Raw genomic sequence first — 26,264 nt, forward strand, 5'->3', positions numbered from 1 at the left:
TTTTCGTCGTTGAGGTCTGTTATGTTTACTCCCGTTGTTCGTAAATGACTACTTTAGGAAATCTAAGCAAGTTACTACTGTGAGATGAATATTCTGTCCAGTAGTGTCTTTATCCTTAAAAAACGTAATACAAGTTGGAGGGTGTGCGTTAAGTGACGCCTATAGAGAGGCTTCATAAAACGCTTGAGTAGGTTAAAGTAAATAATTCTTCACGAGTGAGAATTTCCGTCATCGTGAGATCTGTTTGTTGATTTCAATATTTAAGAGTTTCGCGGCTATGGGGCCTTCCATTTGGCTCGCGTGACATTAAAGCAAGACATGTTTTTTGTAAGTGCTATGATAAAAAACAGACTTTTTATATAACTGATCATATACAACCTTAGATCTCACGTTATATATATATTTTATTTATTTGCCTTTGTGCCGAGTATGTATACATTTACAAAGTATACAGTAAAACAAAACATTCCATTATAGAAATGACTCGAAGTAGATAGAAGTCTACTCTCTGTATGTATATATGCGGCATCAACTTTAGCCGAAAAAGCTGAAGAAACAATTCAGGAAATTTCAGGAATAAAGGTTCTAGCAAAATATTGTAACCACTTCCTTTTTTAAACGGTGGCTTGAGGCAGTCCTCACCGAGCATCCGAATGAAGTGCGGTCTTCTGTGTAAATACTGCCACGTTTAAACGAAGTAAGCCAATTGTTGAATACTACGTTTGGATGTAGAATGTTTATCGTATGCGCCATACGTATCTATCATCTCCGTTTAAGGAAGTGTTGGCTTTTAGACTAAATGTGGGATATGTAGCTTCTGTGATTTCGATTTAGGAAACCAGAAAAATACCTATGAACACAATTGAAAGATTTGCAATCTGAAGAACCAGTCATTATAAATAGTTATTCGATGAGGAATTTATACGAATGATTGTGTAGTGAAAATTGTAGAAAACAAGCACCGAATTGCCAAGAATATAACACGTAAGTCTGTAGGTAGAAAAACACTCGTTCAGAGTCAAAAAAAGGTGGACATCTAAGGCAGTATCCCTTTGAATGGAAAACCTATTTTTTTCCATCTGGTATTCTTCTATGAAGACCTGTATTGTTGATGTAAGCATCAAAGCATGATGTAATTCTACGATTCTATGGCTTAACATCATATTACAGTCATATCTACGTTAGTATGCTCTCTTCCTTACAGATACAAAGGGCTGGCTTTATGGCGCCACAATATTCTAAACTTAAGGCGGCAGTTTGCTAAGATGTCAATATGCTTGGTATTCCGATTTACTCACCATTAATTGTGCAGGTCACTTTTGTTAAGAATTGTTTTTAAAGCAGCGCATCCTTGTACGTTTAGCTAAATTTTGTTTACCATTCTAATGCACTTACCTGAGCTCATACAAGCCATGCTGGTAATTTTTTAAAATAGAAGAAGAAGATTTTTAAAAAGGGCTAGCGATACGTCACGACCTAACTGGAATCAGAAAGTACGTATATGAAGTTCACTGTGTGGGCATATATTTATTTGCAGAGCACCTAGAGGCATTTTGCTTTCTAGTATTTTTATTTTCCAGGATTACGTAATTCATTATGTTACCTTTTTTTAAGTTCTTTTCCAAATCTTCTATTTGCTTGGGTCAATATGTTTCGAACGGTTCCCGCAAAAAGCAGGTTGCGTTGTAGCCACAACGATTTTTTCCAGTGAGTCAGAATGTTCTTTCAATTCAAGATCTTGGCGTCTGCCATTGTTTCCTAACTAATTTTTCACAGTTTACCGGGGGTATATATCGAAAGCATAAACACATACCGGGATGATTATTAACGGCCGTCTTTTGCAGACACCAGGAATATACAGGAGCTATACAGAATTGAAAGTTATGCTTAGTACTCGTTATATTTTTATGGTTTTAGTAATGCAGCGAAATCTACCACATTATATGAACTTATTCCTGGAACTTATCTGTTATGATTTAGATAAGATTTGGGTTCTCAACAGGGTTGCTCTAAGAGATCTCAGGTCAATTGCCAGGCAAAGTAAGTGAACACTTCGTCAATATGTAATTAGTTCTATAGAACGCTAATAAAGGGTAAGAACAGTGATCATTACGAAGCACCTGAGAAGACTATCGAATGTGAGCTTCCGAAGAGACACAGGAGAGTGAATTTAGGGTCGATTTAGCTTATAAGGTTACTTCATTTGCATTGATGATCGATGGTGAGCTGCCCAGAGCTACTTGTAGTTTGCAGAAATCATTTTAACCTCATGTTAAGGGCGTTTAAACATTGCCTAATGTATATTTCAGGAAATTGTGCCGGTTTTACTAATATGTTTGGTTAGTTAATGCTTTTTCGAGATTCCTACCTGGATTCAGTAAAGCGACACGCGTTTTCTCTTCGAGAACCTATTTCGTTGTGATCGTTTTGGTGTGCATTATTAGAACCGTTACTGCAGTAGTATTTAGGTCCGACGAATTGCAAAGGATACTGCTGATTTTACGGGAGGAGAGGCTGCAACGTGTGCGACCATTGTTGGGTGGATGTGTGCGCAACCTTTTCTTATTCTGTTTTCCCCAGTTTGCCTCTCTCCCGCTAGGAACAACCTTGAGACATATTTGGACATCGCACACAATATAGCCAAGTTCGTTTGTTGTCGTTGGGGACGAGCAAACGTTGCAGATTCTAGAGGAACCGATAGGAAATGCGTCGGGAGTCTGATGGCATTAAGGTCGTGGAGAAGCGATACGTTCCAGCCTCTTGGAGAAACTCCCTCCTATCTAGATTTTATTTTTTTTTACCCTACTGTTTCTCGCCTAATGCACATACGTAGGATTGTTTCACATGGACTACTTTTGATCCTTGAACACCACCTTGATAACGTAATTGTGGGTGCCAATAGTCGGCCTTACCATCGTCGCGCTGTATACAGAAGGAGACGTACATGAATTGTTTATGAGACAGGATCTAGCATTGCTCTGGGAAATTTTGATACGACCTTTGGCAATTGTTTAGCTATACTTATAGGATTTGAAAGGGAGCGGTATCAAAGAGTGGTATATTGATTCCGCCATTATCACAATAAAAGCAAGCAGGGCCATCCGTTGAACTGGGACATAATACTGGCTTTTATGAGAATCCGCGATGCTCGCGCAAGCGTGTACTTACAAGGCAAGACAAACAAGATCATCATAGGCTAAAAACGCAGTAAGGCGGGTGATGCTTCATCTTCACTTAGTTATAAACTTCACCGTTTATGCACGTCATTAAAGTGCCACTCTTAGTGACCACACAGAGTGTTTGGGAGGAGCTCCTAAAGCTGCATGAAGGTATATTTTCAACTAAACATTATGTGTTTTCGCATACATAGTCTCACGCATAATCTTAGTTCTATATGCAGGTGGGGACTAAGATATTTTCTGCAGTGTTGAATATGGAGCGTCAGAATTTGTTCGCAAATGAAGGCAGAGCCCCGACGACGATGTGCCCTTAGGTATCCCCAAACGAAACGGCAATACCTATAAATATGAATCATTTTGTTCCTATTTTCAAGTACAAATAATATAACTAATACTGGTATTTGGCCGATGACGTCAATCAGCTGTTGTCAAGTCATCCAAGCAGTTGTTGCAAGCTGCCAATGGGCAATTTTTTCATTGCAATCTCTCTTGTGACGACGCCAGAGCACTGGCAAGCGTCCCCGGTTGTCTGATATGTTACGTAATAACGCTTATTGGCCGTTAGCTGTGATGATTTTTTCGACAAAAAAACATTAACACTTTGAAGCATTGCTTTCTTCTACTAATGACAGAGCGGCCAATAAAGATCGATGTAGCAGCTATTCCGCGGCGGATATGTATTTGCAGATGTAGGTTGTTGTTTCATAAACTTTCAAACCGTTTGTATAACTGAAATGTGACTATTATCAATCACTAGCTAGATCCCATTCGAACCCTTGACATGTACGTTGCAAACGGCTAGCAAGACTTTAACGCTGCAGTTTCTCTCGTAATGACAACTTTTTTTCTCATCACGCTCATGAAGAACGTCGTTGGAAAAGCTTGTGTTAATCTCTGGCCCAGATTGATATGAGCTTTCATTTCATACCAGTGTCGTAAATTACTAACCTAACATGTTGGAAATTGATTGTCCTTTGTCATAGGTTCAGCCAGACAACTATTATTAGAGTTTAACGTTGCTGCAAAGGATCTTTGCGAAATATTGAATCGCACAAGCGACACAAGCAGGCCCCGTCGGCTTCCAGAAACCCGCTGATTTCGCACGTTTCATGTGTGTCACACAGAATACAGTATTTTACTTCTTAAAAAATCCTTCAGGCTTTTGAGGGCGTTGCTAATTGCTGCTATCGCAAATAACCTCGTGACTAGATAAGTTTATTTTTCCACGTCGCATAATAGTATTTGTTTGCATAAATAATGTTTTATAATAGAAATACGCAGCAATACTTACGTGATGTTTTTGGTGTGTTATTGATTTGTGACTTGACTGGCGACTGTAGTCGATACTGTTGGCTACCACGTTACATTTAACGACCACAGCATCTAATAGATGCTTAACGTTTCACGTCCAGTACTCTCGTTAAGCGTTTCATAAGACGGCTGATCCCAGCGGAAATCGACGTAGACATAGAACGCATTTACGCCGGGCTTTTAACTTCAACCGCGTCACATGTCCCAAAATCTAGCGGGCTATGGACAGTTGCCTGGTCTGAGTGGCCAATGTGCGTCTTTTTAAGTACGCAGGCACAAACTACCACTTAAACCATTTACCATAGTTAAAATTCCAGCATCGGCAAAAACTGATACGAGGAAATAGTGAAGAGCAAAAACGAGGACTAGCTGCCTCTATGACGCCCACGCTAGATCACTGATTTTTTGAGAACACCTCAAAATGTTCAACAAATTCTTAATACCGTTCCTAGAAGATGCGATTCCGAAGATTTGTTGACGCAAGATAAAATGGTATAACCTTTTAAAAGGAAATTTTCGTAAGCGAACAAACTTTATGCGAACGAAAAGGAAATACTTTATTCTGGTCATTTTAAATACATAAGAACTACGACCTGAACTTCCCGGATATACCACCTGTGAAACAAAAGACAACAAAACGGAAACCAACGAGTTTAGAATGCGAGTAGCTAACTCTCCTACAATTTTCCGTTATTGCTTTGATTTAAGTTATCCTGTTGCTAGTCGACGCCGAACACTAGGAATAATTTACGAGCCTGATGTAAAATGCTCAATTTATGAAACCTAGCAACTTAATGTTTTTCCGAGGAGTTGCTTTTCGAGCGGACTACCAGAATCGTTAGAAGCAGCAAAATACAAGTTAGACTTTCTAAGTAACTCTAGTAAAGGAATAGGCAAATATATGCAAAATGGCATCGTCGTCTTAGAACATTTCTACTGGTAAAGACCATTATGACTCATCTTGAAACAACGTTATTGCTGAAAAGAATCATTCCAAGCTTTACTATTCAGGTACCATGCTGAAAAAAAAAACAAGTAGATTTTTCACAAACGGGTAAGCGCTGCTCTTCTTGTTTTATTGATATACTGAAACTAAAACGCTTCGAAATCAAATAGGAATTGTCCTGCGTTAACGTAAAGATCGATTTTTAACTCATACATATTGAGATATCGGCTGAGGTGCCATATACCATTTCACAAAGGTTCCATTTGACGCGGCCAGCAAAATCAAGTTTATTAGAAAATATCGTTGGCCTACCTCCTACGCATTCAATTGTATAGGACAACATCACGCATACTATGAATAAATTGAGAGATATAAGTGCAACAGGAATTGCAAATATAGAACACGTGTTTGGTAAAATGGTAAAAGTGGTAACCAATTTGTCGCGTGTAATGCCAGGAATAAGAAAAACAAAGCCAGGGGTATCATTGGCCTAAGTAATAAAGTCATATTAGTAGGCTTGTGCAAAGGTCCGTGGTTAAAGGTGAAATAAATGGAAGGACAGAACAGCGTTCCAAGTTTCACGCACCCGAGGAAGCTTGGAACAAGAAGCTAAAATTGTTTTTCTATTTTTCTTTGTATAGGGCATAAAAGCATTCCTTGTCTTTATTATAAACACAATAAGATCGGTTGACGGGTTGATGTTAATTCTCTGGTGGGGTATAGCTTAGCCATACGATATACGTGTGGGGCATTCTAGGGGTTGCTCTGTTTATGCTTGAACTGACCAGAACTGCTTTCAGCTACAGACCTCGTTGGGAACGACAGCGCTGACAATTTAAATGTGCCGAAATAATAATTGCTAAACTATATTCCTATATATATATATATAGCTAAACATTGTCACACTCATTAGTTTCAAGCTGCGCTAATATTAACGATTATTAATTGCACTATTATGTTATGGCGCTACTGTAATGTAGATACACCTTTTTCTCTGAAACCATGTTCCCTTTGCGCGGCCTAATTTGAAATTTCGTTTAAGCATCGCATAAATTTCGTCGTCTTGCCGTTCTTGCGCGCAAAACACTCTCCAGAGGATAACCCTTAGTCTCTTTTCAACATACGCATATAATTATTCAACCTACGTGCTAATCTTTACCAAAATGTAGAGAGTAGCAGATGGTATGTAAGAAAAAGCTCTAAAATAATGTTATTCAAATGCAGGCCGCAAGCTAATAGTAGACCCGAGTCAAAGGAAAAGATGCCCTGTTTTTTTGCGTAACTTTTCTCGGACGGCTATTTCTTAATACAGATGCAACACAATTGTCCTAAAAGCCCTCTTTGGTATACCATTGGTGTATCTGTTCTTATGGATCGCGCGATAGTCGTGATAGAGCACGACTCCTCTCATGCCCAGACCCGCTCGTAAACACTAAAGGACAAGATGCATATAGTAACAGCGTAATTACGCATTAGTGCACGTAACCTTACTTTTTCGTATTTTATATACGTTGTTAGCTTATACACTATTTTGTAAAACTCTTTGTTCAATAACTTTTATCAAGCAGAACAGTTTGCTTACCATGGCAAATTCATTCATGGCTACCTTTGGAAGTAGACTTTGCAATATGTTCATTTGGTTTCATCAGAAACGTTAGTTTAGATTATATAAATATGTTTCAGCTGTTGGGAATGGCGTTTTATTTAATCAGTCAGCTTCCTTGAGCCTGAGTAGACAATGATTCCTGGATTGCATTGTTGATGCTGCGTGAGATGGTCAGCATCACCAGCTATCGTACAGGGGTACTGCATAGAAACATAGATGACAACTCTGGAATGTTGCGCAAAAGCCTCAAACAGATCGCCTGATTCTTAAACTTCTACCAGTACTTAACGCTTAATATTAAGCTTTCAGGTAATAAATTCAAAAATGTCATTTGCTATCTTCATCGAGCCTTTTACAACGGACTGTGGGCTACGGAAATTTTAGCCCCAACAAAAGATACGACTCATAAAACCGAAGCTTGCGCGAAGTATTTTTCCCTGCGGTCCGATATCGAAGCCAAAAAATTTACCTGTAACAACGATGCAGGTAGCTTGATTTACCGTAAGGCCCATATAACAATTGGCTACACTACGATACATAATCTAATTGTATATACATAAAATAATCTCTTAACTTTTATTTCTTCTTATATGGCGATAAAGAGCGCTACTTGTTAGTTGCTCACAAAGCCACTTTCAACCTCAGATCTTTCCTTGATCGCCTTTGCTTTCAACTGAACTTCCTAAATAAGGTTTTTTGAATGTGGGTCTCCTGTGTACGGGTGATTGAAATACCTGATTACGACTGCAGACGGTAAAATGATATATTGTATAACTAGTGTGAAAGATATATTTCAAAGAAAAATAAAACAAAAACACTTCTTGTGAGCACCTCTATTAAGCTAAAAAAAAATGCCTCACAGTGTAGACAGAAAAAATCATCTGACTTATACTTTCTAGCGGTATTATAATTCTTGTATGCACAGGCTAACTGCAAGTTTCCAATTGTTAGAATCATTATTAAGACACAAAATAACAATGGCACGTATTGACACATCATCATTGAATTAGCATCTTAGCAACACGGACTAAATATGCGTTGTTTATATTTTCTGTTTTAATTAAAGTAACACCAGGTACTATTTACTTTCTTGAATAACTAGGGCCTAAGGTATTCTGACGTAGCCAATGCTATAGGGTCTAAATTCACATTTGTTACTTAATTTTTCTTAGAAAAGTATACGTGAGAACTTTTCGAATAGGCTGCAGTTCGTTTCGATATGAGCGTGCTGTTTTTCGAAGACCAGCTCGAAAGTAACTTAGCCACCTTTGCGGCTGTCTCTGCCCCTCCACCAAACCATAAAAAGAGTTTAAGTCATCAAGAAAGCTTGATCGCAACTAATAACCAACTAGAACACTGAAGCGCAGTGGCTTGTACACAAAAGAAGCGTTTTCGCAGATAGCTGGTTTTTGGATGGGTCTATTTTCGAAGGTCTTCATTTAGATAGAAAGCTTCGGTAATCTACTCGGTCAAACGCCAGGCGAACGATTTCTTATTATCTTGGTGGATGATCTAGCGTTGCACTGTATAAATCAGCTTCGTTGTAGTCTATTGTCTTTTTATAAGACCATATTGTTCTTCATCCATTACAATCGTATAGCAGTTAACGATTTGTCAAAAACAGTACATCTAATAGACAATCCAGTCACAGTTCTGCGGTTACCTCCGTGCAATATAGGACGAAGGCTCCTTTATTATAATTAAGAAAAACCACTGCAGATACATCAATCACACACATCGATTTATATATGTGTTTCATTATTACCAGGAGTGCGCAGTTTTTCGTGTCATTGAAGCTGCCGGCCTATGCCCGAAATTGTTGTTAGTGTAAAACGATGCGCGGGTTTCCAATAAACCTACTGGGCACTCTGTTTAGGCTGCGTTTTCGAACGATAGAAAAATGGTCGATTAAGTGTCTGGCAGATTTCAATTCACTTATCGACGTTACCACAATGGATTCGCCAGAAGCAGCGTATCGTGGACTAGTCGTGCATACGATTTTTCTTTGAGTGCATCAATAGTTTTTTAGAACATAAAAGCTACACCTCCGACCAACATAGAAATGCAAAAATAGTCGATTTTGGTAGCAATGAGATAACGGAAAATTGTGTTGCAAATAAAGTTAAATGGCCACACCATATCAGGTGTTAAAATTTGTATGTAGAAAAATGTAGAGCCACGTCTAGGTCTGCGCTAAGGACATGGGTATGCCTTTCGAAGTGTCTACGATGCCGTATTAGATGTACGATAAAACTGCATATTTAGGCCTGATATCACCACTGCGTCATTGTCACCTCATCTTAATACCGCATCAACTAGGAACTGTAACAATTTTTCTCCATAAATACCGCAATGATCTTACAAATCCGCATTCAATTTGTGCACTGTTCCTTTTAAAATTACTTTTTCGATTTCAAAAATCAATACGGAATAACAGGAAGATCGAACCGGTCCCTAAATTCTTTCGGAAGACCCAACAGACATTTTCGCAGCAAATCAAAGTTAGCATTAATTCTAACTAAAATGCCACTCTATCAAATGACTGCATATCCAAGCTAAGGCTTTTTTTGTCAAACGGGCAACTTCGAAATAAGACAAAGGTCGGTAAGCCGATCCAAGCGTTATAAAAATAAAAATATAGCGGTAGAAGTTACTAATCTTGAAAAATAAAAAGGGCAGTATATTCTATAATTACTAGCTTTTGAAAGGACCCAATATCAGAGCAAATTAAGGAGGATATCTATCGTCATCTCTAACATGCTTGTCTTTAATAAAATCTCACTGTGAAAAAGTTTTTTTTTATTACGTTGAAAAAATATAAATATTTCGGAATATTTTTGCCAGGTGACTGCACCTATTTGGATACCTCGTTTATGAGAGAACCGTGACGTTTGTTTAATTGTTCGACAAAAAAAACTCGTTGGATAGTTTCGGCGTCGTCAAGTACAAATTGAGCGCGTTTGGTGTCAGGATTGCCTGATAGTCAATACGTAACCTATCTAAGGCAGCAGATATGCGTTTTTTTTTTCATTTAACACTATTATATATGTACCTTATTTGTTTTATGTGGATAGACCTTCAGAATCGGCTAGTTTTAAACAAAGCATCAACGACTTGACACTATCAGGGGTCTAACCAGAACTATTTTACTGGTCTTATTTGAGATTTCCGTAACAGGCCTTTGAAACGGCCTGGCAACAATACACGCAGCTATTTATCTTAATAACAATATTTTGTTTCCCTTGTTAATTCCTTGGTAATTATTCTTACCAACGTGGTAACATTCTTATTAGTTGAATTTACTATAGCAACGCACCGAAAGACATGCGCATCAGCGGCTTAAACCACGCCGCCCCTTAACACTGCCATTGCATTGTGTTGCTTTAAATGTCTGATCCCAGTATGAAACGGAGTGTGTTTGTGCTTCCTTTCGAACCAAGATGTGTTCCGACGCTTAATAGGTTAACACTGTAGTGTTACGGGAACACAGTACCGCGTCGTGTGTATTAAGCCTGTAATGTGGACCAGGTCTTCATAAAGCCATACCGGCTATAATCATATAACTCTTTAGAAAGACGGCAAAATATTTTTTTTTTCACTGCAAACGACATTAAACGTATCCAGGACTAAATGAATTGTTTTCAAGTCAACTTAGTCGAATGTCCGCATTGATGACAACAACGCTATCTTGGATAATTACCCCCTGTTTTGCCCTTTGTCAGCACTTTCTTTAAGTTTTCCGCTTGAAAAGTAAGAACTGGATAGAACTTAGCACTCTTATTAGGTGTAAGACAAAAACAGCAGTTATGCGTTTATCCCGTCTTCGTAATGCTGGTCCTTTATTATGCGCCTCTATGTCTGTCTATCGTAGTTTTACTGAACCTGTATTATGTTACTGTATTACAGTCTGGGACGTGATTTACAAAAAAAAACAGTGAAAAGCAACTCAAAAACGATACAATTAAAGCTATGCTTGGCCTTCGTTGGTCAAACTTGGTCTTGAAGACTCACTCCGAATACAAACAAAATTCTGGTACCGAGCGCTAGCCAAAAATGTATCGACTCTAAAGGCAAAACTGCGCTTGCCCAGCACAGACCAAAAGACGCAATTGTAGTAGCATAAGACAACCTTCCATTGTCAACTACACATTGAAATAATCACGCTTAATAGAAAAATATAGCTAAGGGTTAGTATCTAAGACCGTAGCCTTTTAGCTGAGTCTATAAAACAGGAATCCTTTGGTAGGGAGGATAACCGGATGATGCCTGTTGTCTGCTCCAATAATGTCCAACAAACAAAGGCTATATTTTTAGATAAATAAGTAAGTGCTACTCAAACTTGGTGCCTGTTAACTTGGTATCAGTCTCCTTCGGATCCGCAAAGATAAATACAATAGTCGATAAACTCTTAAAGATCTCAAATTATTTGGCGTCACATTTTGCCCATTTTGTTTCATTAGATCTAAGTCTTTAATTTCATATATTTGTATTTATTTCCTAAGCGCCGTATTCCGACGTTCATTTGCCTATTCCAAAAATAACTTTTCATGGAACTGGTTACGGAACGAAAACGCTAATTGTTAAGGAGTATTTGCTTAGTCGGGGCTCTGCTTGACGATGTCTGAAACTCGGGAGGTAAATCATATATCAGGCTAACTCAGTCGCCAGTATACTCCTCGAAGCGTTGCTAAGTGTACATATATACATACAATAGTGAGGTGCATAACGAACTTGTTGAAATAACGTTTTAGCTGTATGCAGACAAGTATCTCTCCAAGGTCTGATAACATTTTTCCCTGAAATTATATACATAAGTGATATCGTCAATATGATTTAATAAAAATATGGGCAGTAACTCTTAAAGGGAACTGCAAATAATCTCGTTTCCGTCTAGGCGTGTGTAAGGAGCATCGTTTCGCCAAGAAAATTATTAACAGAAGGATTTAAGAGTTAGCGCTTTGACGTGACCAGGGTGAATCGAAAGACAGCTACCCTATGGTAATAACGATTTTTTTTTTATTTCTATAGAAAGCATTATGGGTATCTCTGAATAACGTTCTAGAAAGTAAATATAATGGAAATGAAAATTTCCATTGCGCTTACTTTGTTCATGTACCTAACCCTTAAGATGATTTTTAGTTCCTCGAACTGGGGACCTAGAAGATAATCCCTGTGGATGAATCACATCACGTTCGACATTAACCGCTATTATGGAATTTTTTGGAAAATATGGATTTTTTTGAAATTATCCGGAGCAATAATGTTTTATTGATTATACGATCTAGAATAAATTCGTTTTATCGGTGTCATTTTGCTATAGAATTACGTTGGATTTGTATCCTGGGTTTTCTGTCCTACATTTTTTGTCTCCCTTGGTGCAACAAGAGTGACCTTAACTTAACTTAGTTTCATGGGAACTTTTTAGCTTTTAGAAATAGCTGTGCTTGTACTATTTCTAGTAGATATTAATGTTTCTATTCAAAGCTACTAAGACGAATAATTTAAATTTTACTCAATAAGTAGCATATGTTCGAGACTAAATATTATAAAACTTCTTTTTATTTACATAGTACTATGCTCTGTTTTCTCTTCACATGTATCTGTAGATACTGAAAGAAGAATTTTGAGGAATTCAGTCCCTATCCATCTAATATTTACTCTAATAATTAAATGCTTGCTTTGATTTGAATCGTGCGAGAAATTGAGGTCTCCGTTATGTTGTCTGCTCTTCCTAGTGCTTGGTCTTTCGGTATTCAGTGGTCCAGAGATAATCCAAAAGTAATCTTCTTTATGAACTCGTTTATTCTGCTCAGTGATGCTGTACACACGATTCACAATGTTCAAAGTATTGTATAAACAACTCAGGTACATTTGTCCTCAATGCCTTCATAATCGTTTTTTGACAACCGCCTCTGCTTTAATCTGCACTGATAGTACCTATGTCAGGCATAAAAGCAGCATAATGAAGCCGAGTACGACATGATCGGAAGAGACAGGGTATTTTTATCTAAAAGCAAAGACAATAATCAGCTAATGTGTCATTAATAGAGAAAAAAAATTTATAAGCTTTTGCTTGGGCTGAAGCTTTCACAGCAGCCCGCCATCCTATGACACGATAAGCATCAGTTCTAAATATATGTTGTCAGATATCATTATAACTGGGTTGTATAATTGTAATTGAGCGCGCGATGTCATTATTTAGGTAAGAGGGTATACATGCGTTTTGCTGTTTGCGAACATACATCTATATATCCGTGCTGAGTTTCGCCCTAAAAACCCTGCATAAATCTGATAAACAGTTATTTAAGCCCGTTGTTTATTTCTTGACACAATTAGAGACAAAAATTAGAGATATAATTGCATTAAATAAATGCAATATACGTAGGTAAATGCAACGTCATATATCAAGATAGGTATGTCAATACTAAAATGCAAGCCACAACGGCGGTCAAACATAGCACAGAAAAAAAGAAACCTATTATTTAATATGCACTTACATCATTTACCAAAATTAATATCTGAAGTTTTGTTTTCTTCTGAAAGTCAATAGATTTCATAATTAGGTTATTTAATAGTTTTTCACGCTTCCCGCTTGAAAAACCTATATTGCTACTGAATCTTCTTGAATTGAACTGACTTATTCCTTCTAGAAGTATGTTAACGTAGTGTTAGATCAAGGCACGAGAAAGATCCATATGGACCCATTGCTTGATTTGTCGGCTTGCTTTTGCAGAATGACCATTTTCCTTTTTATTATATTGAATAATAATTGTTTGCTTGTTTGTTGTAATAATGCTTTGCAATGTTTACTACTTAGAAGAGGCATTTTATACAGTTAGCACGTGACGTTTTGACAATTTTTTTTCCATGTTTTAGGCATGTGAGTTTTTATTGACAGATTTTTCTATTCTTTTTTCTTTCAGTTACTAAGTCATGCGGTATCTGACATGCAATTGTGGCTTTGATCTACCTTACGTAGTTTGATTTCAAGTCGTATTTTGGATGTCATCGTAACATCGCATGGCATGTATATATTTGATAATTGAGGTACCTGTTATGATATGATGAGGAAATATTTTGACAGCACGAGTGTTTCAATTTTGCATCGGTCTAAGCAGAAAAAGAGTAACACATCGTATAAGAAGATTAGATGAAGACTCAGATTGTCAACTGAGTTTTTTTCAAAACGGCCAGGAGACTTTTGATCGATATACTTCAAGAATTGCACGCATTTGCATTACATGCGTTTCCCCTATTACTCCTGGACATATTTATTAGTTAGATTTATACAGTATTAAATTTTGTAAATAATTGATATAGCAGTCTGTTTAACTAGCGCCCAACTTGCATCTAAGGTATATATGTTCTCCGCTCAGGCTGGGTTACTTTTGAAGTACGAAAGAAGCAATATTGCGAAGTTGCAACCACATATGCTTGAAGATTCGTTCAAAATATGCTTCGTAAAGTTTACCTCACAAGTGTTTGATACCAATAAAATACACTAACGGGAAAATAATCGGTAAGAGGATTAGCCCGTCTGCGACACTTCGATTGCTCTTTTTAACGGTTTTTACGAGGCAGCTTTCTAAAAGGGAAGATGATTACATTAATAAAGACATTTATGTTAATAACGACGTAAAGAATGCCCACTTTTTCAAATTAGGGAACACACGTAATAGTAAGTTAGGGGGAGCCTTTAGCGTCTCAAACAATGTATATCAAACAAACGACTTTTGCAATCTGATCACTTCGATCGGGCAATGCCTCAGGGCTAGTACTACGGCTTCCAAGGAAGCTTACTGGTAAACTTGAGAGTCTGGAAAGAATTTTTTTACTTGACCTTTACAAAATTGTTTCAAATAACTTTTTACTGTTTTCGTTACTAAGACAACCATATTTAACAAACGTATGCATATAAGGCAAACAAAAAGTTACATACATAACAAATATATATATATATATATATGTGTGTGTGTGTGTATATTAGGTGGACTCTATATAAATGATATAACGATATACTAGTGTATATATCAAATAAAAAACGAGTGTATTCTCTTAAACACATATTCAATTGTGATGCCGTTAAAACTTTACTTTCTCGATTAGCATCAGCCCGTTATGGTGAAACTCTTATCGCGATACTTCTTGCGTTAGATCCTGGTAGGTCACTTTTTGCCTCGCCTGCTGACTGCTATCGCTGTTTCGAGGTTAGCAGATACGGTGGCGCCCTCCGGTGGTCGGGTTGTCTAACGGTTCTCTTGATCGGTAGTCTAGTTGATTCTCGGTTCTTCGTCCATCCAACCCACTCGTGTGTATGTGCGCTGTGTCGTTCCTATAAGGTTAGGGTCTATACTATTAGGTGTGAGTCCCTATGACTCGACATTAAGCCCTTTCTTTCAGGCGCCTTCTCTTTCCTCTGTTCGGGGCCTGCGCGGGAAACGAGCTTTCTCTTCTCCTCGTGCGCCGTACACCACGATCAGAGCAGCAGGCCGTGGTCCGAGCTGTGCGTTTTGGCTGATCCTTTTCTTATCATTACTGTTCTCGTTGTTGTCTAGTTGCCCTATACAACCTAGGGCACTTATAGCCGACTGGTCGTTGTAGCATCCGATTCCGGCGATGCTGGGTTCCTTCCATTACTGCTACTACTGGCGGCGGTTAACAGCGATCTGACTGGCGTTTTGGATTGTCCTGCCAGACGGACGACTGCGCCACGAATAGTAGGGCCTCCTTTGCTATCCGCAGAGGGAGTGCAATCATTTTAATAGTTTTGTGTTCAACGACAGTTAGTCATTAGTGCGACGATCACTGTGCTAGTGGTGGTAATTCTAGTAGTACGTACTGTTGATACGTTGAGCGGCAGGAGCTGCAATCGCAGAAAGGGGTCGTTCGTCAGGGGAGCGGCTCGACAACGGAGAAACGAAGCTTCTACGTAGTGGGTGCATGGTGCTGCTCGTGGTTATGCAAATGAAAATGGTGGTTAGATAATTGTGGCTAATGAGATAACTATAACAGAGATCAGCGACAGGCCACTGGTGTGTTTTCTTTCTCTCATATCCTCTCCATCTGTGCCATTGAGGTCCTCGGTCGTTGGACTTAGTGCCCATATAATACCAAAAATTGATTAGATCGTCCTTTACTATTGGCAGGCAGCTGTACGGCTGTCTTCGCTTGACAGCCCTCGTCTCATCGCTGAGCGATCATGACCGCATGAGGATATCTTCGAATCCCAGCAGAACCTGATGGTACGCCACCGCCACCGTTAGTGGATTTGCATCTCCCTGATCGTTGTTGTCATCGGCGATGACTAGAGGGTGTCGGTTGATAAGGCAGATGTTGCTCGATGACGGTGATGCTACCACTGCACGTTCTGCAGGAGGTTGGGATCCGCGGTCTACGCTCAGTGCTCTAGAACGATCCCCCGCGCGATCGCTACCTATACCGTTACCGACGCAACAATTCGCCAACGGTTACCGTAACTACAGCCATTACGGCGACAGAAATAACAGCAATAGCTGGATAACAATGTGTAATCATCATCTAAATAAGACAGCTGATAACATGAATATTAAATACAACTATGGAAAAACGCTGATAGAACAACAGGAGTGCTCCCCTCTATTCACCATAACAGCGAGGAGATCAGGAGAAGACCAGAAGGTCGAAGGAGCAAAAACAGACCATTTCGGAAGAGGAGAGGGCGGAGAAGCCAAAGTAGAAGGACGAAAAGACACAAAACGAGCGGCTGGCGGAGTTTCGACGACAACAGCGATAATTAAAAGGGACGAAGCTTTAACATCGATGCTTAAGCGAACCTTCGTTCCATTTTCTATTATGTGCCTTGTGCTCCTTTCACAGCTTGGGTAAGTGTCTTTAAACCTTAGACATATTAAGCTTGCATCAGTAGGACGCTGGAAACATGTGAGGGTGACTCGGCGGAATGCATCTAAAAAAGTTCAGCGTAAAGTGAATTATTCATGTCTTTCGAACGCGATTACCTCAGTGTCTGTGTCCATCAACACGTGTTTTTCTTTGCGTTTTGCTATTACCTATCATATGTAGGTCTTGGAACATAGCCTTATTTACCCATTAACATTTGACTAAGTATAGCTAAAACAGCCCATGTATGCATGTATGTAAGTATGCTTTTTTTTTGTTTATGTTACTAACTACCTATACCGTGTATATCGTTTTTGTTATTACCCCTTCCTTAATAGCTGTATTGCTACTCATACACATAGGTGTATTGTCAAACTTATGTCTTCAATATTTTAGATGTTCCAAATACAATAGTGTATATAGCAAGTTATCGATAACAACACTATGTCATAAATACGGTAAAGTTATTATACCTAGAAGACATCAGCTCGATCCTCTACTATTTGACTGGCTGCTTCGGCCTATTACTTTGAGATTTAGTTGATATTATTCATCCTAATAATATTCTACCCACAACGGCAGTGTAAATGTGCACGGCAAGCCCCTTTCGTCATCACACACCAAAGAGAAGGAACCTCACTTACTGAAGAAGGAAACTGTACGTAAAGAACATCTGGTGATATGAAGAACAAGTATGCCAGTAAGGCGCATTAGATTTGCTAACGCATCGCTGATCGCGTATATATGACAAATAATACATTGAGCAATGATAAACAGGTAGTTTGCTTTGTCCGCGATGTAAAAGACGGCCATCGAACCAAAGTTCCCTTTTTCCTTCATACTGCGTGTATTCATTCATTTCTATCATTCTGCATCGCTTCTTCTTCTGTTGTTTTCTTTTTATATAAGGGTTAGTTAGGGGTACACTATTGTTTCTCTTTGTCCTTCGCTGTCCATCTGTTCGTCGCAGCGCGGAGCAAGATCAGGCTATGGTGACGATGATTATGACGATGGTGGTTTCACCTTTTGCAACCTAGCCCGATTCTAATAAGCTTGTTTAATTTTCTCCCTCTACCTAGACTACACTGCTTAGCCCGCGCCAACACGTACAATATGATACGACTGCTGCTGATTGCAACCAGTGTTATGACGTCAGTGTTGTGCCATAGGATGCTCATTGCGCCCTGTTGTCGAAGGCAACAGGGCGCAATGAGCATTTCCCCAGTCCTAGTTGTTGCCAGAGCGGTTTTGTCATAGCTTTTGGACATTCTGGACTCCAAGCAGTAAGAAGAAGGCTTTCAAGATGCCTTGGACCTATACAATGGTTTAACCCCAACACATACTCTGACACCTCTGGTAGCCTTCCTTCGCTATGTGTTGCTAGCCTGCTCCCACAAGCGCTGGACCCTACATTTCTTGTTCGCTCTCTTTTCTGTCGCTTGTTCTTTCTTCCCCCTTGTGCCTCCCGCTATTTCCTTATTCTTGTCACCATCTCCGTTGTAATCGCCTTCATCTTTTTTAAACGAGAAGCGGCGATTAAGTCTGTGGCAGAGATCCTAATAATAACTTGTTCGTTGTCCACCATTTATCAAAGCTATTACTGCCTTGCGCTGCCTGTTATCCCGTTTGGAGCTTTCCTGTCGTACAGCAGAAGAAGTCGCAGAAGTAGTAACCGCATCGGGTACACCGCAGCATTTAGGCGATGTTCCAAACACCTCAAAATTCACTTACTCTTCATTGTCCCGTTATCTGCCTCATAATACTATTAAAGTGATAGTAGTTAGTGACCATGGAATGTTTCAATGCTGGGCTGGCCGTTGAAGATGTGCTGGGCTTATTGAGATTCCGCTCGATAACACTGAAAACGACGTCCGGAAGCAGCGTTTTTCACCTTATTTTCCCCGCCGCTCCACGAATCGGCCCGCTGTCTTATTCTCAACGCGCGACTCTGTTCCCTGTTGTTTTAATATCGCTGTGCCATATTTATATTGGCCAGACAAGACCAGGTTACGGTCATAGTTGTGGAAAAGGAACCGATGGAATACTGAATGGAAGTCACGTTTGCCAAGCAACAATAGCCAAAAATGGCAGTGCCGCTAGCTGCCGAAAACGGAAAGTCTAAGTCGGCCTGTGGCCGTTTGTGCGCCTCTGCTTGTTCAGCTAAACAGAGGCAACGAGAGTGCAGGACGGCATTGAGTAACGCAACTACAGATGAAAAAGATGAAAACCGCTTCTAAAAACTTTGTTCCAACCGGCTGGGGCCTTTTGTTGTTATTTCTGTAGGACTTGATTCCTCCTGCAATTGACACGGTTGCCGGTATTACTGATCATCCTGTCCTACAAAGTTGATTAACAGAAGCCCAGAAGCCTTTTCCACCCTCGAATGACGGCAAAGGCCTGATGATCTGCGGCAACGGGCCAATGAGTACGGGCAGTAAAAGTTTGTTTCATGTCAGCTACTTCTAACAATACTATAGTTCCAACAGCCATCTGACGTAACAATACGGCGTGTGTGGCTAGCATTCTATTGTCAATTTTATCTATGACAGTCTAGCCAGCCGGTATCATGGGCGTAAGCTCTTCATTGTGGTTTTGGTGTTCTTGACGATTTGTTATTTGCTAGTTGTCATAGGAATAGCTGAATGGGGAACCATAAGGGCCACCGGAACGGTGTGGCTCTGCGTCGAACCAGAGCGACCAACATCGGTCACTATGATAACCCTCTATCGAAAAGTTCCCCGAAGACACACGTTGTCTCGATCGGCTGGAACGCGTGGAAGGATCTTCGCTCCCCGCCCCGCATTGTCCCAATGGTTGCAATGCGAAGAAATAAAAAGCAGATAATCTTTCATGGATGATGTATGACAGATGGCTTGACTCTGTGGTGATTCGAACATTTCGCCCTCGTCATTGCTGCTGGTAGCGAGGGCCTCCATGGAAATGATACAGATCATTATGATTCCGCTACTTTTTTTGATGATGATGATGATGCAGTTGATGCTGATGCTTACGATGGCACTAGTACGGCCCGAGGGCATGACGTTAGCTACTTGGAGAGTAACGTCAGTCCAATCGTTCGGCCCCATCGTATATTAAAGCCACTTTTCTCCTTACGAAGTCTTTGTATCTTCGAGCATTCCGCACAGTAGCAACGTTGGTATCCGGTTATCAAAAAAGGTTATGAAGGGAGACGATGCTTTTTCGTAGATACTAATAATCCGGCGCTAAAACTAAGAAGAACAGCAATGCTTTCAGCAGACCTTAATACCTCTTTTGCTACCAAAGCAGCAGATGCGGCAGTCAGCGGTATAGGTGAACGCCTATAACGATACATATAAACTGGTGCTGTCATAATACGTCCTCCATTTATAGTAACGCATTGGCCAGTGTCAGTATTATCACTTTAGCCGAACGTAAAGTAACAATCGTAACACAATCGTGTTTGGGCGTTTAACTTTTTTTATATGCTTTCGGAACCAGCTTAGCTAACTAACTTTAAATCGTATTCGTCCTACGTACGATAGTTCTGTGTCCTTACCATCTAGCTGATCTCCGAAAACGTCTTCTCCATAAACTCTCTACCACACCAGCCATCAGAAGACACACTTTGCAAGGAAGGACATTCTTGCTATTTATCAATGTTTCTAAGCGCCACCTGAGCGGATAGTAGCTTCTTATCCCATTTAAATGCCTGAACTTCGATTCGTGTGAAAAGGGTCGATAGGCTTTTTGTTGACAACAAATTGTGTTCTACACACACATGTATCGCGTATGTTCCTCTTGTGCATCGAAAATTCAGGCTTGAATGAACAGTACAGAAAAATTGCTCTATAAGGCTTACTACTCTTATTATGACTTTTGACCTCCATGTCCCGTATAAGATGTTAACCGGACTTGCTGGATCTCGATCCTTTCCACTGACAAAAACTGTATCACCTAATGAAAGACTTGGTATAATGCCGTGTGATGACCAAACTAGGATTCTGCGCAACGTACCACTGCATTCCCTCTTGTTACCATTGGATAGTCGCATGTATTTTTTTAGCAACTTTTTTAGCGAACACTTTGCTGATCCGCTAAACAAATATGCCCTTGAATTTGGCGAGAGATGACTCCATATGAGGCAATTCCTCCTTGCAAGGCATTCTTCCTTGAAGCGGACTGCGGCAACGAGTGTGGGGCAGAGTTTGCTGCCATCATATAGCAATCAAGAAGGATTTCTTCATCTCTTTCACATCTCCCTTACTTGAAACCCTCTCGTGCGTTTGAATTAGGAACATCCTTGAACACAGATCAATATACATATGCCTATTCAGCGTTCCCTAGACAGGGATTTCCTAGCTAGAGGAATCGCTAACTGGGCGATACGACAATAATAGTCAGTCAGAAAAATACTAAGTTCATTAACTCACCATATATCATCTTTTCGCCTTGCCTTTGTTAGACCGATAGTATTCAAACAAAAAAAAACCTTTGTAAAGGTAAACGTGGCTCTGTTCTTGCAGCTTTGGGATTCGATATTCCTTTCTGGTCCTTTACAATTTCAGTTCAAAAATTTTCGGGTAATTGCAATCCCGCATAATGGCGACACCTGCTTTTATGCCATGATCGCATATACACTGTCACGACCACGTATTTCGATAAGCTAAAGACAGGAGAACGGCCTTTTCCTTCAAATAAAAATGATTAAATGCGTTTTGTGTGTTTACCTACAAGTAACTGTTAAGGCTTGCAACTACACCACCCCGTATGATTCAGTGTTGACTCTTCACAAATTACGACGCACTTACAGCGACGCTAGGCAGCCAGTGCAAGGTCTTGACAAGCATAAGGCCTACTAAAAGTGGCGATAGAAGCAATGCGTATTATTCTGGAGCAAGATCAGCCCGTTGGGAGAACGAAAAAGTTCTTTGCCAGACCAAGAGGAAAGGCCCCAAAGCGATGAAAAAAGAGAAGGAGGAGCTCGGAGCTACCCGGGTACACAGTGGCAGTAGGGAGAGTTGTAGTAATAGCAGCGGCCATAGCGGTCGCGTCGGTTATGTCGTCCTGGCAATAAAGGCCTTTCAAGCGCGAATTTGACTGACGAGAAGAGGTGCACGTAGCAAGGAATCGACACTGGCTGTCCACTACAGCTTCTCTTCATTATCTTTTGACGACTTTTTCTCAGCGCGTCTCAATTGCTCCTAGTCCTCTGTACTTCCCTTTTATTCTTTCATTTATTTCCTTAAGTGTAGTCATGCAGTCTTTGTTATTTTAGGGTCTTAATATAAATCTTCGAAGTTTCTTTGGTCTTCGGCGTGTCTGATCGCAGTACATACGCCGATCTAACAAACAACTACTTACAGCAAATTTGTATTGTAAAAGAAGACTCTTGCGGCATCGTGTGAATATGTAGCTGAAACAGCTCATATTAATTTCCAGCAGTTCATGTTCGTGTACCAAAAGAAACAATGGCAGCATTCATCGTTCAACGCCAAGAAAATAAATGTTTTGCACGGAATCGTAGGTACAGAAGATGCTTGATGACCCAAACAGTTTGATTTACTTTCACTCGCTGTCCACGAGACTAAATGACCTTATTCATCGTAAAGGAATGCAGGACTCGTAAGTTTGAATCTACAAATAGATAACACATGCTTCACCTAAGACTCGTCTTCGCAAGTACTCGATTAGGTTAACCGGCATCATTTAAGAAATTTCAAATTAGGCCAGGGTCGTTCTGTTAACGACTTCTGGTATTACATGCTATCTTACACTCGATTCTGGACGATTTCTGCATTTAGTCTTGTATGCAAAATGTCGTTAGGCAATTGATTAAAGGACAGAAGACCAGTGGGCAAGACATTTTTGAAACTTGTGAGGGCGACGTAAGGAGGGCAGATCGTACCGTTTCCGCAAATAGAGTTGAGAGAATGATCGATTTGATAGCCAGATATCTGAGCCACAAGTCCTCTCGAACCTTAAGTCGGGCAGTGTTAGCGCAGCATTGGACGTATCGCTGCTGTCTAAGATCAGGACGATGCAGAAGAGAGCTCTGTTGCAGTGTCACCTGAATTCCTGTTCTCCTATCAGTAGATACTGCGAAACCGGATGAAGAGGTCTTCCATAAATTGCCAGTCGACAGTATAATTACTCTACTTGAGTCCGGAAACATTGATTTCTGGAAAGCGTGAACTAGTAGTCTAGAGCAACCTGAATAGCGCAGCTCCGAGAACTGACATGGGCGATACCAAAAGATTTTGATTAATGAAATAGTCTTTGAATGCTAGAATGCGATACATCTAGCATATTTATATTGTTTCTATATTTTATTATGGCTGATTTAAATCTAAGTAAGTAGATTCGAATACGGGCTATGGTTGTTGCCGAACAGTTGTACAACGAAAATGAAGTTTGCAAGAAATGCACATGAATTTAAACGTAGAGTTGTTTCTAACAGAGTTTAACGTTGTGATTTATGTGCTTCAAGTACTTCATAATGGATCAGTTCTAGATTGTACCCTGCACAGGGTTCTGCGTTCATTTAACCGTCAATCCATTTACCTATGGACCAAACCCGGTACACAATAGCCTATAGCGACCATTGCTAAGATTCGCACATTTCAACGCGCTGCTTGAGAACATTTTTGGGGAGCTAATAAAGTGCAGCAAACGAAGCCATTTATTTTACTACTAAATGTTGGAATATATATATATATGTATGCCTTCTCGCCAGGTATTAGTTCAGGAAATATGCAATGATGCAAAACAACCGCTCTTTTGAGAGAGCTGAGGATACGTGCGTTTAGAGGAGGCTATTGTCCTTTTAGTAATTGTTTTCATCGTTGTTTCTGTTGTTCATTGAAAACAACTCATAGATCAAGTAATGAAGAGGTTTCATTTCTCATGACCGATCTTTTCGATATTAAATTAAATTTTTCTTAAATAAATTAAAATTTTCTATTTTGGGTATACTTCAAATCGTGGAAGATGATAATGTAAAATTTTTTTTGATAAATCAAGCGTTGTTTACATCATCACAGGGCATACACAGCACTTGACGCTTGTTGTATTAAAAATTGTATTCATAATACATAGGTTAGATGCTTGCAGCCTATAAGACGTTTATTTGCTAATCGGCTTGAACGACCCAGGCCACATTGAGGTGGTAGATAATGAAAAATATGCTAGCAATTGGAAAAAAATGGAAGTATTATGACTGGCCTTTCGATTTATTGCTTTTGTCAAGCCATGACCAGTCTGAAGTGTAAGATAATCCTATATTGTCGATACAAATTCGTAATTCGACCAATTAGTTGATACAAATACAGTACATTTTTGTTAGTTGTAACGTAGAGTATCTATACATTTATTGGGTCGGACTTCTTCGTCATTGGCAAGCTTTATCCTGTATCGACCTTCTACAGACTGAAAATGCGACGGCCTAGCGTGGTTCGTCGTTGACTGCGCTTGATTATCCCGAGCTTTACAACCTGCAAATTGACACACAGATGACATTGCCTCACACAGCCGTTCCTGTCGTCGAGGTCGTTCTTTGAGCTGCCCGTATAATTCAGACATCAATTCGTCTCTACCTTGATTATAAAAAAAGAAAAAAAAGTGATAATACACCTACTTAAGAAATTCATAGAACCTGCCATATCAGCGTGGTTGGTTCATGGATCCACGGGTCTTCGGATCCTTTCGCATAGCCGGTCTTTTGTAGCTCGTGCTCTAGAATATGGCCAAAAGCTTTCTGTCCCTGTTCTCGGTGCAGAACTAGATTTTCAACTTTCGAACGCCGTAAGTGACACCTTTAATCACTGGCTAAAAAAAGTCAACTTCTTGCAGTATCACAGGACGTTGCTTCCTCGAGCTGGTACAAAAACCCAACTCTTTTTGAGTGGAAAGCCTTGAAACACCGGAATCCCTGGCACCGACAACAATTTCGTAAGTAGGATCTATATATGTATATATAGATATGTATATATATATATATAGCAGCATACTTCGAAAGGTTGACAGAAACCCGTGTTTCTAGCTTTCATCCAAATAGAGACGATGTCAGACGACAGCCGCGCATTTCTTATTTACACTTGACGTAGACAAAATAGTGCTTTTGTATTTGAATTTTATCCGAATATACCTCTTCTTTATATCGATAGCGGAACGAAACTCTTCGTCATACGGTATCACTAGATAGTATAGACGCCATTTTAGGGTATAGTATTGCGATGGAGTGGTTTGTTTGGCATCAGTGTTCATGTCTGTCGCGGTAACGACATTAGGAAACGAGGTTAATTTTGCCGTTCCCTTCGTGCTGGCTAAAACGACCTTTAATTGGATCCTTAGGCCTCGCCTTACTTGTACTATTCAACCTTCTCCTGCTATTTGCATTAGTAAAGGCAGGTTCCGTTAATTCTCTCTGTTCCGCTAGGAGGCGGTAAGGAATATATCGCTTAATTGATACTCAGACTGCCCAAAATAGTATTACTTATTTTAGTTTGGCTGTATTATGGCTGACCGATTGCGTCTCTTGTGATAATTTTCTATAAATGTACCTGTCTATATTTTGCGTTTGCGTCTACATGCTTCTGTGCTTCAGTGCATTACATTGCATTACTTGATGAAAGTCGAGAAACCACCAAACTGGCTGGCTTTTTCAATGAAAATTAAAGTCTTGGCCAAGTGTATAGTTCTCTGAAACTTCTTTTAATAATGCTTTTTCCCAACTCAAATAGCTTTCTTATCCTAAAGTGCAGAGCGGATAAAAGAGCTGAAACACTAGTCTACAGCATAGCAAGAAAAGTTTTCAGGGAACATCAATTAGAAAAGATGTGAAAAGTGTTCCTTTTCACACATAACACACAAATCGTCACCTGATTGTTACGATTTAACCTTATTTCAAAACGAGCAGCTGTTTTTTAACCAGTTGTGAATACTATTGTAAAAAAACAAATTTTCCTGCTTGCGGCTGATAGGTCAGATATATTGATCTAAGACGTACCAACTCTCTAGGTAAGTAAACTCTAATAGAAAAACGGCTAGTCCATCCTATTATTTAATACGGACCATTGTTTATGCAGTTAGAATAAATTATAATGATGTAGCGACCAAAGTGTGTCGTTATAACGATTTGATAAGCAGGAGTAAGGGTTGACGGAGTATGTCTTTAGAAGGGAGTGAGGCACAGTTGGTGGTTACCAATGCCGATTTTCCCAAACGACCGTCCGTTTTCCTATACCGTTCGCTTTTTGCATAGCACCCGCCACCGATTTATAGAACCAATCACTCAAAAGTACTGCCAGGTACTCAAGAGTAAAAAAGAGAACGTTATCATCCTAGTTAAGTAATTAAAATTTCATTT

The 26,264-nt window shown here is 39.6% G+C and overlaps 1 protein-coding gene across 6 annotated transcripts in view; it reads left to right on the top strand.

Moving 5' to 3' along the window:
- The first annotated feature begins 15,499 nt into the window (after window positions 1-15,499).
- The window catches only part of LOC111255230 (gamma-aminobutyric acid receptor subunit beta-like), a 29,095-nt gene continuing 18,330 nt past the window's right edge, over window positions 15,500-26,264 (top strand). For 4 of the 6 annotated variants that reach the window (XM_086984746.1, XM_086984748.1, XM_086984752.1 and 1 more), the window contains exon 1: window positions 16,343-16,902. In XM_086984746.1, the coding sequence (XP_086840872.1) occupies window positions 16,343-16,902 (560 nt within the window). Of the gene's footprint in view, window positions 16,903-26,264 lie in introns of all 6 variants that reach the window. The other 2 variants (XM_022816965.2, XM_022816984.2) reach the window with 2 other exon arrangements.

The sequence above is a fragment of the Varroa destructor genome, unplaced genomic scaffold (assembly GCF_002443255.2).
Source record: "Varroa destructor unplaced genomic scaffold, Vdes_3.0 BEIS01000001.1, whole genome shotgun sequence".
NCBI lineage: Eukaryota > Metazoa > Arthropoda > Arachnida > Mesostigmata > Varroidae > Varroa > Varroa destructor.